Source organism: Oppia nitens, unplaced genomic scaffold (genome assembly GCF_028296485.1).
Source record: "Oppia nitens isolate AA-2021 unplaced genomic scaffold, nextdenovo-longstitch-racon4-pilon3 scaffold20_pilon_pilon_pilon, whole genome shotgun sequence".
NCBI lineage: Eukaryota > Metazoa > Arthropoda > Arachnida > Sarcoptiformes > Oppiidae > Oppia > Oppia nitens.
In genome coordinates this window covers 1156579-1174245 of record NW_026533200.1, presented here as the reverse complement: position 1 = coordinate 1174245, position 17667 = coordinate 1156579, and the positions used below count along the sequence as shown (strand labels likewise).

Below are 17667 nucleotides of genomic sequence, written 5' to 3'. Positions count from 1 at the left end.
GAAGGTTGTGGTTCCATACTACGTAGTGATAAATGTATTATAGGCAACGCCCTAAGACATCATGCTCGGACAGGCCTATAATTTATGTTGAATACTGGCTACGCCCAAAGCCATTCGGCTCGGACTCAACGCCAGTCTCGGGTATCATTTGATCCCTCATCGTTGCTCACCAAATGTAGGGGAAGTGGGGTATTACTGACATTTAGGACTAAGCTAAACTAACTTATGTAAACCAAAACACTCGGTAATATACCACCGGCCCTTACGGTTGGGCTCTCAACCCGGTCGGTTTCGTGGTGTGTGGCTTAAGGGGCGAGCGGATCCCCTTGTTCCCCGACATAGTCGGGTAACTCCTACTATACGGGAGTAACCGTGTTCATGTTTGTAGTTGACAACGGACATGTCATCGGGTATGCAATTACCTTCAGGATAGGATACCTTATAGATGGATTACCATATACGTAGGTTGCTTTATAGGAGTTAACCCATAAGTAGGTTATCATATATGTAGGTTGCCGTATAGGTAGGTTATCTTATAGGTAGGTAAACATACAGGTAGGTTATCTTATAGATGGACTACCATATCGGCAGACAACTATAGATAGGTTACCGTGCAGTTAGATTACCTTATAGATAGGTTACCATATAAGCAGGTTACATTATAGATAGTTTACTATATGAGTAGGTTCCTTATAATCAGATTACAATATAGGTAGGTTATCTTATAGGTATGTTATCCTAAAATATTGCATACCTCAGTGTCTCTGTCATGTCGTTAGTTTAGGTTCTCTCGTAGGTTCACCTGTAGGTACTCTCGTAGGTTCACCTGTAGGTACTCTCGTAGGTTCACCTGTAGGTACTCTCGTAGGTTCACCTGTAGGTACTCTCGTAGGTTCACCTGTAGGTACTCTCGTAGGTTCACCTGTAGGTACTCTCGTAGGTTCACCTGCAGGTACTCTCGTAGGTTCACCCGTAGGTTCACCTGTAGGTTCACCTGTAGGTTCACCCGTAGGTTCACCCGTAGGTTCACCTGTAGGTTCACCCGTAGGTTCACCCGTAGGTTCACCCGTAGGTTCACCCGTAGGTTCACCCGTAGGTTCACCCGTAGGTTCACCCGTAGGTTCACCCGTAGGTACACCCGTAGGTTCACCCGTAGGTTCACCCGTAGGTTCACCCGTAGGTTCACCCGTAGGTTCACCCGTAGGTTCACCCGTAGGTTCACCCGTAGGTTCACCCGTAGGTTCACCCGTAGGTTCACCCGTAGGTTCCAATAAGAGTTCGGGTGTGAGATGCCCCCGTATACGGTACGGTGCCGGAGTTCTCATAATAAAAATATTTACTTACGTAATAGTTGTTTAACGTCCGCGTGGTTATGGATGTATTCTGAAGGCGTCCCTTAAGATGTCCAACGATTGGTCCGCGTCGAGAAAGTAAACACACACAAAGTAATATGCAAATACTTTTATTAATTCACTCTAAAGCAATACACGTAGTATGACTCCAAGTGGAGAACTGATTTTGGTGTCTGAGAGACACCTCTATTTATACTAAAGTGTACGTGAGGAGAAAGTGTGTCACATTGAGTCAGGATTTAATCACTATTAAAACTGGGAGTTTACTATTTAATTTTTTCTATAACATTTTAGTGCATTATTTTAACACTCTATTTAACACAAAATATTGGATAAAGTTTCCTTAAAAACAAGGTGTTTACCTTTAGGTTTTTTGTAAAACATTTTAGTGCTGTTATAAATTTTTAACAAATAAAAATAAGAATAATTTTTGAAATAATTTTTCAGAGTATAACAAATAAAATACCCTTACAATATATCCTTGACTTCAATATAAAATTATTTAATGTTGAAATATTAGTGTATATAAGCATTTGTTTATTATAGGGAAAGTTTTCAATAATTTAGCTTATGTAATAATTATGTTTTTAATTATTTAAATAAAAACAAAACTATTTTGCTGATTTGACCCACTATTGCAATATAATAAAATTATAAACTAATTTTGTAATGTTTAATTATATATCAATTAATTATCAAATAATTTTTATTATACTATTTGCAACTTATATGTTTAAAAAGTAACCGTAAAAATATTTGTTTGATTTTATTATATTAATATATAAATATATAATAACACGCATTTTAATTTAATATAATATAAACATAATTAAATTAATCAGAAAAAAAACTAAAATTAGTTAATTAGTGTAATAATATATGATAAAAATTATTTAATTAACATTGTTTGACAAAATAAATATATACTGTATATATAGATAAAAACATTTTAAAAACTGTAACAAAATAATTTAGCTATAGTTTAATAGTATTAATAATTATATTTATAATATGTCTATTGACAGGACCCTGAATCACCGTATAATTAAAATAATTTAATTAAAACTAATGATTAGTAATAATATAAGTAATAATTTATTTTTGTTAATTAAAACTTATTAAAAAAAATAAATTTTATGCACATATAAACATATAACTTAATATATTGTAATTGTTTAATTGTAAAATTAAATATTTTATTTTTAATTGGCAAATATTAATAGTTTTGTTTTTGTTTTTAATTATTTGAATTAATTTTAATCATATAATAATAATTAATAAAATAATCAATTAAAAAAATATTTGCAATATTGTTTAATATATATATATATATGTATATCTAATATATGTTTAAAATGCAATTTATTATTAATATCTATCATCTCTATCAAAAAATATATGTTATTTTACTTAATATTATTATTTTTGTTTTAAGTTTATAATAAATAATTTTAAACAAGTTTCTATACATTATATATATTTATATATACAGTATATTTATAACATTAACTGTTTTACACACAAAAATCTCATCAAACATATGTACGACACATGTGTTTTACAAATTACAATATAAACTAAACTAATAGTTAACTGATTTTTACAATTTTGCTAACAATATATGACAATACAGTAGATATGTGAACCTTGTTTATTATTTATTCAGTGGGTGAGTGAGTGGGTGGATGAGTGGGTGATAGTTTTACTACAAATATTCAGTACAAGTAGTTTATAGTATCAGTTGTGTTATACATTGGATATCCATTGCTATTGAATTAACACAATATAAGAGCCAAAACTATTGCTTTTAGTTTTGTTTGAGACACTTGTATTTGAGTAGTAGTTATCACTGTTTTGCTATAAATTTGTTTGTATATTTTGTTTCAATAATTTTTTTTTATTTTATATAATAAATATGGATTCAATAAATAATAAAACTCTTAATATTAAGAAATGGATATAATAAATGATAAATTGGTTAATATTAAGTATATGTTAAATAGATTATGTGTATTGAAATCATTACACATTAGTATTAGTGATAAACAAACATATAGTTTGTCACAAAATATTATTAGTAGTGTTTTGTTTGAGACAATTGATGGCTTGAATGCAATGAATATTCAAACAACAAATGATTGCATTTCTATGAAAATCATTGATTATAGTGACTGTTATGACAACAACAACACACGTGTAGATAATAATAACCAATTTATATGCTTTTGGCCCAAATGTCGGATCAATTTTACTAATAAATTTAATTTAATTGAACATCAATTGATTCATTCATCTAAAAAACAATTCAAATGTAATTATTGTAATAAAATATTCAAATATCGTACAACTTTACGTGTATGTACAGTCATGTACAAATGTCAAAACATTTTTACAACCCTGGTGTTTTTATTACGAAATTAATCATAATTTATGTAGTTTAGTGAGTGGGTGAGTGAGTTAGAGAGAAAGAGAGAGAGAGAGAGAGATGATATTCCTTCACGTTATTAATAATTAAAAAAAATAAAAAAATATATAAATGAGATGTCGAGTATTGCGATAAAACAATTAAAAATATATTTAAGTAAATATTGGTATTTCATTTGGTTAGTCCTCAAACTGTTTGCTCAACCAATTGGGTGACAAACAAACAATACATATCTTTCAGGTGTATCCCTCAAAAACTCATCACAAAACGGTTTTTAGATACCGTTTCTAACGTTGAAAATCACACCAAACAATGACTAAAATAGGAAATGGATATCATATCACTGTATATACAGATATATATATATATTTATATTTAATCCTTAAACCTGTTTATTAATTGTTATTACATTTTATACTTAAGGTATACTAATACTAATGTATTTTGTGTTTTGATGTATATATATAGTACTGGCCCTCAATTTAGTCCAACTCACTGATAAAAAAAACTTATTATAATTATATAAAAATATTAAATTTAATCAATTAATATATCTTTAAAGCATAAATAAATTATACATTAATTGTTTTAATATAATGATAACTATGAACCACCTCTATATAAAATGATATGTACTAATAAACTAATAATACTAATTAAACAGATAATAAATAGATTTTAAAGATTAAATAAAAAAACTCATATATAAAATAAAATGATATCTACTTTAATATCATTTAAAGCAAATATTATTTAAATGTGATGTTGAATATTGTAATAAAACATTTTCAACTAAAGGCAAATATAAAATACATAAATTAAGTCATTTGAGGAAAAAACAATTTAATTGTTCAGTAAACGAGTGTTTAAAAACATTTACAACAAATCATTGTTTACGACAACACAAATCACGGGATCATTCAATTGAATCACAATTTAAATGCAATTATAAAAACTGTGAAAAAACATTTTTAACTTCAATTGGTTTGAATTGTCACAAACGTACTGTTCATTTGGGTATAATTTAAAGCCATTCAAATGCGATGTCGACGACAACTATATGAAACAATTTGCTGTTAAAAATAGTTTTTTACGACATCGACGAACACATTCAGACATTAAATCAATTATAAATGTGATGTAAATAATTGCAACAAATTTTTTAAAAGAAAAGAAAGTTTCAAATATCATAAATATATTTTTCATCAATTAGTCAACTAATAACTAAATAATTTTTTTTTTAAATATTATTTGTTTACTGATTAGATATACTGTATTTAAATACACAATAGTATTATTGATAAAATAAACAAATAGTTTGTCACAAAATACTGATGTTTTGTGCGAATCGATTGATGGCTTGAATTCAATGAATATTACAACAAATGATTGCATTTCAATGAAAATCACTGATTATAGTGACTGTTATTACATCAACAATAACAAGCGATTCAAGTGTTTTTGGCCTAAATGTCGGTTTAAAACTAATAATACACAAAAATTTTGATTATCATAAAACAACTCATACATTACATAAGCAATATTATCTAACATTTTTGTTTATATGTTTTTTACATATTATCATATTATACTGTATATAAATAAACAATAATAATACTTATCTATGAATGCTATTTAATGATTCAAAAAGTTATTATCATTATAGATATCTAATTTAATAATACAATAATAATCAACAAAAATAAAAGACAACTAAATATTTTTTTTGTTTTGTTTAAAATATTTAATAAAATTAATTATTTTTTGTTAATAAATTTGTTTATAACTAACGTAATAATAATTTCAGTGAATGATTTAGTAAGTGAGTGAGAGAGAGAGAGAGAGAGAGAGAGAGAGAGAGAGAGAGAGAGAGAGAGAGAGAGAGAGAGAGAGAGAGAGAGAGAGAGAGAGAGAGAGAGAGAGAGAGAGAGAGAGAGCTATACTAAAACTGTAGTTTGTTTTAAAAGAAAATAAAACCGGTTTTTAGTATCAGTTATACATTGATATCCATTGCTATTGAAAAACACAATATAAGCGCCAAAACTATTGCTTTGTTTGTTTGACTCTGTATTTAGTAGTTATCTGTAGTTAATATTACTATTTTTTTGTCAATTTCGTGTTAATTTTAATATTAATTATAATTAATATGAAATGGATGTAATAAATGATAAATTTGTTAATATTAAGTATATGTTAAATAAATTAAGTGAATTGAAATCATTACACAATAGTATTAGTGATAAACAAACCAATAGTTTGTCACAAAATACTGATGTTTTGTGCGAAACGATTCAATGTTTAAATGAAGTGAATATAATAACTAATGATTGCATTTCAATGAAAATCATTGATTATAGTGACTGTTATGACAACAACAACAACAACAAAACACGTGTGGATAACAATAACACGCGATTCAAGTGTTTTTGGCCTAAATGTCGGTTTAAAACTAATAATGAAAGCAATTTAGTTAAACATAAACTCAATCATTCATCTCATAAAACATTCAAATGTAATGATTGTAATAAAACATTCAAAACACAGACACAATTATATTCACATAAAAAAACTTATCATTTGAATGTTAAATATGTTTGCGATGTCAACGATTGTGGCAATAGTTTTAATTCAACTTCAAATTTAAATCAACATAAATCTAATGTTCATTTTAATAATAAGTTTAATTGTAATTATGATAATTGTAACAAAACATTTACATATAAATCTAATTTAAATTGTCATCAAAAAGCTGTTCATTTGAAACAAAAATCATTTAAATGTGATGTCGAGTATTGCGATAAAACATTTTCAACTAATTATGAATATAAAACACACAAATTTACTCATTTAACTAAAAAACAATTCAATTGTTCAGTTAACGAGTGTTTGAAAATATTTACAACAACTCATTGTTTACGACAACACAAATCCAGAGATCATTCAATTGAACCAAAATATCAATGCAATTACAATAATTGTAACAAATATTTTGAATATAAAAAAGGTTTAATTAGTCACAAACGTACTGTTCATTTGGATGTAAAGGCATTCAAATGTGATGTCGATAACTGTGGCAAACAATATGCTTTAAAATCTGGACTTTTACGACATCGACGACAAACACATTCAGGCATTAAACCATTCAAATGTGATGTCAATGATTGTAATAAATTTTTTACCAGAAAAAATAGTCTTAATTATCATAAATATAACAGTCATTAAATAAAATTTAATGTAATTTTTATTTAGTATGATTTCAATTGTACTATAAATTTACTAATAAATAAATTATATTTTTTTTCGAAATATATTTAAATATTTTCAATTAAATTATTTTGTTAGATAAACAAAACATCAACAATAAATAAATAAATAAAATGATATTATAAGTATTATTATTTAAATATATAAAACTAAACAAAAATACTATTAAAAAACTAAATTTAAAAAAATAATTTAAGGAAAAAACTTACTTTAATTATCTCCCAATCAATGATCGGACTCATCGGTAAAGTTATATTCAAACAAACTATATATGAGTCGTGCGGTCTCTCTCTCTCATTGTCTAACTGTCCACTAAATTAATGACAATTGTTGACATTTTTTGTCGATAATATATATGCACTGCACTGGAAATCAGTTAATAAATCATTTAAATTATACAAATTGTTTATTATAATAGGTGTGTGTTATTTGTATTATTAATATCCATTACACTATTATTATTTCACAATCAATGTATATAAATAAACAATAATAATACTTATTCATTCATTAAACCATTCAAATGTCATGTCAATGATTGTAATAAATTTTTTGCCAGAAAAAATAGTCTTAATTATCATAAATATAACGGTCATGAATAAAATTTTATGTAATTTTTATTTAGTATGATTTCAATTGTTTAATTAATTTTAATTTAAACTATAAATTTACTAATAAATTATTAAATTTTTTCCAAAATATATAAAAAATATTTTCAATTAAATTATTTTGTTAGACAAACAAAATATCAACAACAAAAAAATAAATAAATAAATTAAATGATATTATAAATATTATTATTTAAATATAAAAAACTAAACAAAAATACTAGTAAAAAATTAAATTAAAAAAATAATTTAAGGAAAAAACTTACTCTAATTATATCCCAATCAATGGTTGGACTCATCGGTAAAGTTATATTCAAACAAACTATATATGAGTCGTGCGGTCTCTCTCTCTCTCTCTCTCTCTCTCTCTCTCTCTCTCTCTCTCTCATCGGCTAACTGTCCACTAAATTGATGACAATTGTTGACATTTTTTGTCGATAATATATATGCACTGCACTGTTAATCAGTTAATAAATCATTTAAATTATACAAATTGTTTATTATAATAGGTGTGTGTTATTTATATTATTATTACAGTAATATCCATTACACTATTATTATTATTATTATTATTATTATTATCGCACTCACTATAATCATTACAAATAATAATAGTTTAATAATTAACTGATTATATGAAATGTTTTAAAAATGCAATGTTTTAATTAATAAAATAATATCAATGTTTAGTATCAAACAGTTTTCACAAAATTTTTTGTTTGTTGTTATCAAACAGTCATTACTTGTTTGACATTCAATTGATTCAATCATCACTTTTGTTATTGTCATCAAAAAAACTGATTATTTTCATAATTGTCTTAATTATTATTATTATTATTATTATTATTATTAAATATTTGACAACTGTTTATATCACTGATTGAATTTAAAATAACTTTATTAAACTTATTATTATTATTATTATTATTATTATTATTATTATTATTAAATATTTGACAACTCTTTATATCACTGATTGAATTTAAAATATTAAACTTATTATTATTATTATAATAACAACAAAAAAATCCTATCATTTGTAGTATTGATTTTATTTTGTTTTAATTTAGTCACAAAATAAACTTTTATACAAAAATATTGCATTCATTCATACATACTATACGTTAATATTTTTATATATATATATATATAAACTTTATTTATTAATAGTATTTTTTTATTAATTACAGTTTATAAAATTAAACATTAAATATATATATAAACAATAGGGTTAATTAATTAATAAAAATAAATTATTAAATACAATAAGTTTAGTTAATTGAATAGAAATTGTAAACAATAATTGTATTAAAAAAAATATTTCATATTACAGTTTAATATAAATTAATGCAAACATCAAATAAATATACAATTTATTATTATTATCTCAGATCTCTATAAAAAATGTGTTATTTTACTTATATAAATTAAATTATATATATATAAATAGTTTTAATTGTTAATTATTAATAATTAAAATTAATCATAAAATGTAAAATTTATTATGCAGTTTTTTATACAATCATTAATTTTACTGATAAAAATATGTATAAATTAAAAAATAAATAAATATTAATTTAATTTGACATAAAAATTATATTTAAATATTGTTATATTTATAATAATAAGAAAATTTAATTAAAAATTATAGATGAAAATCTGTTATTTATAATATATAAATTATTAAAATAAATAATTCAAGTAATAAATATTAATAAACAGGTTTAAGGATTAAACAAAACAAAAATCATATTTAAAGTGATATCCTTTTGCAAATGATTTACTGTTTGGTTTAATATAAATTAAATATCTTATAAAAAGACACGTGTTTTATTTATATTAAAGTTATATTATTTTTACTCTACAGTTATGGAGTTAATTAAACTAATTAATAAATTAAATAATTTGAAAAGTTTGTCATTGAATTTACAACAAATTAATAACAAATTGTGTGAAACAATTGATGGCTTAAATGTAGTGAATTTTACAACAAATGATTGTATTTCTATGAAAATCACTGATTATAGTGACTATTATGACAACAACACACGTGTGGATGACTATAACACGCGATTCACGTGTTTTTGGCCTAAATGTCTGTTTAAAACTAATAAAGAAAGCAATTTAATTAGACATCAATTAATTCATTCATCTAATAAACATTTCATATGTAATAATTGTAATAAAAGATACAAAACTCAGTTAGCTTTGAAACGTCATAAAAGTGTTAAACATTTAAATATTAAATATGTTTGTGATTACAACAATTGTCGCAAATGTTTTACTAGAAATTATGATTTAAATAAACATAAATCTACAGTTCATTTAAATAATAAAAAATTTAAATGTAATTATGAAAATTGCAATAAATTATTCACACAATTATGTCATTTAAAACAACATAAATTGTTAATTCATTTAAAACATAAACAATATCGATGTGATTTTGATTATTGTGGCAAAATTTTTTCAAATAAATGTCATTATAGTAGATATAAATTAATACATATATCTAAACCACGATTTCATTGTTCAGTTAACGACAAATGTTTGAAAACATTTACAACAAATCATTGTTTACGACAACACATATCCAGAGATCATTCAATTGAACCCAAATTTCGATGCGATTATAAAAATTGTCAAAAAATATATTTTACATCAATTTGTTTGCAACAACACAAACGTATTAAACATTTGGATATATAAAGCCATTTAAATATGTGATCTCAATATTTGCCAAAATATTTTAAACCAGAAAATTGAGTCTTAAAAAATAAATATTGTTTTTAATTATTTTATTGTAATTTCAAAACCAATAATTCAATTGAAATTGTTTTATTTATTATACAAGAAATATATTATTTTTAAATTATTCAATTAATAAAGATTTAATTGCATATTAATTAAATGAGTGTTAAGTTATTAACTAACTATTAATATGCTAATTATTACTAATAATAAGTCAAATCATAATATTTATACTTTATTATACAGTTTTTATATACAATCATATAAATACAATAATATATATATATTTAAAAATAACTATTATTTTAATTATTATTTAATTATTTAATTTCATTAATTTAATTTGACATAAATATCTATATATAATATATATATTATTTATCATTAATATACAACAAATATTATAATAATAGGAAAACTTAATAGAAAATTATTGATGAAAATCTGTTATAATATATAAGTATAACCAAAATAAATAATAAAAGAAATAAATATTATTAAACAGGTTTAAGGATTAAACAAAACAAAAATCATATAAAAAGTGATATCCTTTTCCAATGATTTACTGTTTAGTTTAATATAAATTAAATATTTTATAAAAACACGTGTTTTATTTATATTAAAGTTATACTATTTTTTTGCAAAACAGTTATGGAGTTAGTACTCAATAAATTAATAAATAAATTAAATAATTTGAAAAGTTTGTCATTGAATTTACAACAAATTAATAACAAATTGTGTGAAACAATTGATGGCTTAAATGTAGCGAATATTACAACAAATGATTGCATTTCTATGAAAATCACTGATTATAGTGACTGTTATGACAACAACAACACACGTGTGGATAACAATAACATGCGATTCACGTGTTTTTGGCCAAAATGTCGGTTTAAGACAAAAAAACAAAAATATTTAATTGTTCATCAATTAACTCATTCATCTGAAAAACTTATTAAATGTAATGATTGTAATAAAACATTCAAAACAAAATCAAATTTTAATTATCATAAACAAACTAAACATATGAATGTTAAATATGTATGCGATTACAAAGATTGTGGCAAATGTTTTTTTAGAAATTGGGATTTAAATCGACATAAATCTATCTTTCATTTAAATAAAAAGTTTAAATGTAATTATGAAAATTGTAATAAATTATTCACACAAATGTGTCATTTAAAATCACATAAAATGTTAATTCATTTAAAACATAAACAATTTCGATGTGATGTCGATTATTGCGGCAAAATATTTTCATTTAAAAATGTTTATAATAAACACAAATTATTACATATATCTGAACCACAATTTCATTGTTCAGTTAACAACAAGTGTTTGAAAACATTTACAACAAATCATTGTTTACGACAACACATATCCAGAGATCATTTAATTGAACCAAAATTTCGATGCGATTATAAAGATTGTCAAAAAATATATTTTACATCAAATTGTTTGCAACGACACAAACGTACTAAGTTTGGATATAAAAGCCATTTAAATATGTGATTGCAATGATTGCGATAAATATTTTAACCAGAAATTAGAGAAAAAAAGTTAATGACTTTTAATTATTTATTTATTTTTGTAATTTCAAAACCAATAATTATATTGTAATTATTTTATTTATTATTCAAGAAATAATGTTTTTTTTTAAAATATTATTATTTTTAATTATTCAATTAATTAAAAAAAATTGCATATGAATTAAATGAGTGTTTTAAAATATTAGTTTATTTGTTAATTATTACTAATAAAAATTTAAATAACTTGACCAATTTTAAAAACTAATTATATTATTATTATTAATATGCAATAATAAGTTTAATTCAATGGATTTTTAATCAATTAATACAATATTATTATAAACTGATTGCCAATAAATTCATACTATTTACTGATGTTTTATAAAATTACTGTTAAATTTAATTAAATTAAAAAAGTCTACTATTTATGTACAAACATTTAAATTAATAATTAATGTAATAAACTGCTTTTTATTTAAAATATATATATATATATATATATATATAACTAAACAAAATTATGATATTTATTTGCTTTAGATTTTTTTTTAAATATAAGATATAAATCATTGAATTAAATATGGTATTATTATTGTTATATTTATTGTTAATATAAAAATTTTATATTAATTATCAAACTTATAAATATAATAAATATATTGACTAAATATATACAGTTATAGAAAGATAATTAAGCATATTAAAAACTGCAACAAAATAATTTAACTATAGTTTAATTTTATTAATAATAATTAAAACTTATTAAACAAAAATTAAATTGTATGCACACATAAAAATATATAATAACTTAATTTATTGTAATTGATTAATTGTAAAATTAAATGTTTTATTTTTAATTGGCAAATAACAATAGTTTTGTTTTTAATTATTTAAATTAATTTAAATCATATAATAATTTTTCAAAAATGTCAATATTTCGAAAATAATAATTAATAAATAAAAAAAATAATCAATCAAAACATTATTTTCAACTAATATATGTTTAAAAAGCATATTTGTTATATTTTATAAATTAAGATTTTATTCTATAGTCTATTTGTTTTATAAATATTAATAAAATATCATTTGATTGATAGATAAACACATTAAATATACTGTATTATAGAGTCTTTAATTTATTGTTGTGTTATTAGTGTTTTATTGACAATAGTTATATTATTTTTTTGCAAAACAGTTATGGAGTTAATTAAACTAATTAATAAATTAAATAGTTTGAAAAGTTTGTCATTGAATTTACAACAAATTAATAACAAATTGTGTGAAACAATTGATGGCTTAAATGTAGTAAATATTTCAACAAATAATTGCATTTCTATAAAAATCACTGATTATAGTGACTGTTATGACAACAACAACACACGTGTGGATAATAATAAAACGCAATTCACGTGTTTTTGGCCCAAATGTCGGTATAAAACTAATATTGAAAGTAATTTAGTTAAACATCAATTGATTCATTCATCTAAAATACAATTCAAATGTAATTATTGTAATAAAAGATACAAAACTAAGTCAAAATTGAATCGTCATAAAAGTGCTAAACATTTAAATATTAAATATGTTTGCGATTACATTGATTGTGGCAAATGTTTTACAACAAAACAACATTAAAATTCAAAATTATTCAACTGTAGTTCAACTTTATATTATCATAAAAGTGCTAAACATTTAAATATTAAACATTTTTGTGATGTTAACGATTGTGGCAAATGTTTTAATTCAAATTCAGATCTAAATCGACATAAATCTAGCGTTCATTTCAATAAAAAGTTTAAATGTAATTATGAAAATTTCAATAAATTATTCACACAAATGAGTAATTTAAAACAACATAAAGTGATAATTCATTTAAAACATAAACAATTTCGATGTGATGTCGAGTATTGCGGCAAAATATTTTCATCTAAATGTGATTATAATAGACATAAATTAATACATTTATCTAAACCACGATTTCATTGTTCAGTTAATAACAAGTGTTTGAAAAGTTTTACAACAAATCGTTGTTTACAACAACATAAATCACGGGATCATTCAATTGAATCACAATTTAAATGCAATTTCAAAAATTGTGACAAAATATTTGTTACTAAATCTAGTTTATTTCAACACAAACGTATTAATCATTTGGGTTTAAAGCCATTCAAATGTGATGTCGACAACTGTGACAAACAATTTCCTACTAAATTTATGTTTTTACGACATCGACGAACACATTCGGACATAAAATCATTCAAATGTGATGTCAATAATTGCGACAAAATTTTCAAAATAAAACAAGGTTTAATATATCATAAGTATATTTTTCATCATTTAGTTTAATTAATATCAACTAATAAATTACTAAAACTATTTTGGGTCAACACAAACGTATTATTACGCATTTGTGTTTAAAGCCATTCAAATGTGATGTCGATAACTGTGACAAATTTTTTAGTAGATATATGAATGTTTAAAAAATATAATAAATTTATTTTTTTATAAATTAGTTAATTAATATCAACAAATAAATAAAATATATTTTTTAATATTATTAGATATACTGTATATAAATATAAACTATTATTTTCTAATCTATTAATGATAACAACAAAATATTTTTATATCATTTAAATAAATGATTTTTTTTATTGTTGTTTATCTGTATTTTTGCACATATTATTATACTGTATATAAATAAACACTAATAATATGTATGAATGATATGAAATCATTTAAATAGTTATTTAAATCATTATATATGTCTATCAATAATAAAAATAATAAACGACAACTAAATATTTTTTTTGTTATTTAATGTTTAAAAAAATTATTAATATCAAAAATTTTATTAATAAATTCTTAATATATTTTTTTGGTACTAATAAAGTGTGTTTACAAGGAAATAAATATTAATTTGAGTGAATGGGTGGGTGGGTGAGTGAGTGAGTGAGTGAGTGAGTGAGTGAGTGAGTGAGTGAGTGAGTGAGTGAGTGAGTGACTGAGTGAGTGACTGAGTGAGTGAGTGAGTGAGTGAGTGAGTGAGTGAGTGAGTGAGTGAGTGAGTGAGTGAGTGAGTGAGTGAGTGAGTGAGTGAGTGAGTGAGTGAGTGAGTGAGTGAGTGAGTGAGTGAGTGAGTGAGTGAGTGAGTGAGTGAGTGAGTGAGCTAATGCTAGAACTGTATATACAGACTGTATAATACAGTACATGAAAGTTGTTTTAAAATAAAATAAACCGGTTTTTAGTATCAGTTATACATTGATATCCATTGCTATTGAATTAACACAATATAAGCGCCAAAACTATTGCTTTGTTTGTTTGACTCTGTATTTAGTAGTTATCTGTTGTTATTATTGCTATTGTTTTTGTCAATTTGTTGTTAATTATAACATTAATTTTAATTAATAAGAAATGGATATAATAAATGATAAATTGGTTAATATTAAGTATATGTTAAATAAATTAAGTGAATTGAAATCATTGAACAATAGTTTGGATAAACAAACTAATAGTTTGACACAAAATAGTGTTGTTTTTTGGGAAGAAATTCAATGTTTGAATGCAATGAATATCACAACAAATGATTGCATTTCTATGAAAATCACTGATTATAGTGACTGTTATGACAACAACAACAAAACACGTGTGGATAACAATAATAACAAGCGATTCAAGTGTTTTTGGCCTAAATGTAGGTTTAAAACTAATTTTGAAAATCATTTAGTTAAGCATCAATTCATTCATTCATCACATAAGCTAATTAAATGCAGTAATTGTATTAAAACATTCAAATCATTGTCAGCTTTATATTATCATAAAAGTATTGATCATTTAAATGTTAAATATGTTTGCAATGTTAACGATTGTGGCAAATGTTTTACAACAAAACCACATTTAAATCGACACATATCTAGCTTTCATTTAAATAAAAAGTTTAAATGTAATTATGATAATTGTAATAAATTATTCACACAAATGTGTCATTTAAAACAACATAAAATGTTAATTCATTTAAAACATAATCAATTTCGATGTGATGTCAATTATTGCGACAAAAAATTTTCATCTAAAAGTAATTATAATAAACACAAATTAATACATTTATCTGAACCACGATTTCATTGTTCAGTTAATAACAAGTGTTTGAAAACATTTTCAACAAATCATTGTTTACGACAACATATATCCAGAGATCATTCAATTGAATCTAAATTTCGATGCGATTATAAAGATTGTCAAAAAATATATTTTACATCAAATGGTTTGCAACAACACAAACTATCTAAACATTATGATATAAAAGCCATTTAAATATGTGATTGCAATGATTGCTATAAATATTTTAATTAAAATATAGAGTCTTAAATATTGTTAAAAAAAATCTTTTTAATTATTTTATTTAATTTGTTTTTTGTAATTTCAAAACCAATAATTATATTTTAATTGTTTATTTATTAAACAAGAATTATTGTTTTTATAAAAAATTATTATTTTTAATTATTCAATTAATAAACAAAAATTGCATATGAATTAAATGAGTGATAGATTAAAATTAGTTAATTATTACTAATAAAAATTTAAATGATAAAATGTATACTATTTTATACACAATAATTAAGTTTAATAATATATATATTTAAAAAAATAACTATTAATTTTGAACGGAATTTAGTTAATCATGAATTAATTCATTCATCTGAAGATCCATTTAATTGTAATAAATGTAATAAAAAATACAAAACTCAGTCATCATTGAAACGTCATAAAAGTGTTAAACATTTAAATATTAAATATGTTTGCGATGTCAGCGATTGTGGCAAATATTTTACAAGAAAATCACTGTTATATCGACATAAATCTACAGTTCATTTAAATAAAAAGTTTAAATGTAATTATGAAAATTGTAATAAATTATTCAGACTAATGTGTCAATTAGTATATCAAAATATTTTCAACTAAAAGTCATTATAATAGACATAAATTAATACATTTATCTAAACCACGATTTCATTGTTCAGTTAATAACAAGTGTTAGAAAACATTTACAACAAATTATTGTTTACGACAACACATATCCAGAGATCATTCAATTGAACCGAAATTTCGATGCGATTATAAAAATTGTCAAAAAATTTATTTTACATCAAATTGTTTGCAACGACACAAACGTACCAAACATTTGGATATAAAAGCCATTTAAATATGTGATTGCAATGATTGCGATAAATATTTTTAAACAGAAAATAGTTTCTTAATTATCATTAAAAATATATATATATTATTATTAACTATTTTATTTTATTTATTTTTGTAATTTCAAAACAAATAATTTTAATGTAATTGTATTATTAATTAAACAAGAAATTTTTTTTTAAAAAAATAAGATATATTATTTTTTATTGAAAAATACATATGTATTAAATTTACTGCTAATATGTTATTTATTATAAAAAATAGTCTTAATTATCATAAATATAACAGCCATTAAATAAAATTTTATGTAATTTTTATTTACTATGATTTCATTTGTTTAATATTTAACTATAAATTTACTAATAAATTATTAATATTTTTCAAAATATATAAAAAATATTTTCAATTAAATTATTTTGTTAGATAAACAAAACATCAACAATAAATAAATAAATAAATTAAATGATATTATAAGTATTATTATTTAATTATATAAAACTAAACAAAAAATAATATTAAAAACTAAACTAAAAAACTTACTTTAA

At 22.5% G+C, this 17667-nt stretch overlaps 1 protein-coding gene across 1 annotated transcript in view; it reads right to left on the bottom strand.

The window, feature by feature from the left end:
* Nucleotides 1–276: 276 nt before the first annotated feature.
* LOC128953144 (zinc finger protein 782-like) overlaps nt 277–17667 on the bottom strand; it is a 58613-nt gene continuing 41222 nt past the window's right edge. The window contains exon 6 of the mRNA XM_054298619.1: nt 277–438. Within this exon, the coding sequence (XP_054154594.1) occupies nt 277–438 (162 nt within the window). The remainder of the gene's footprint in view (nt 439–17667) is intronic.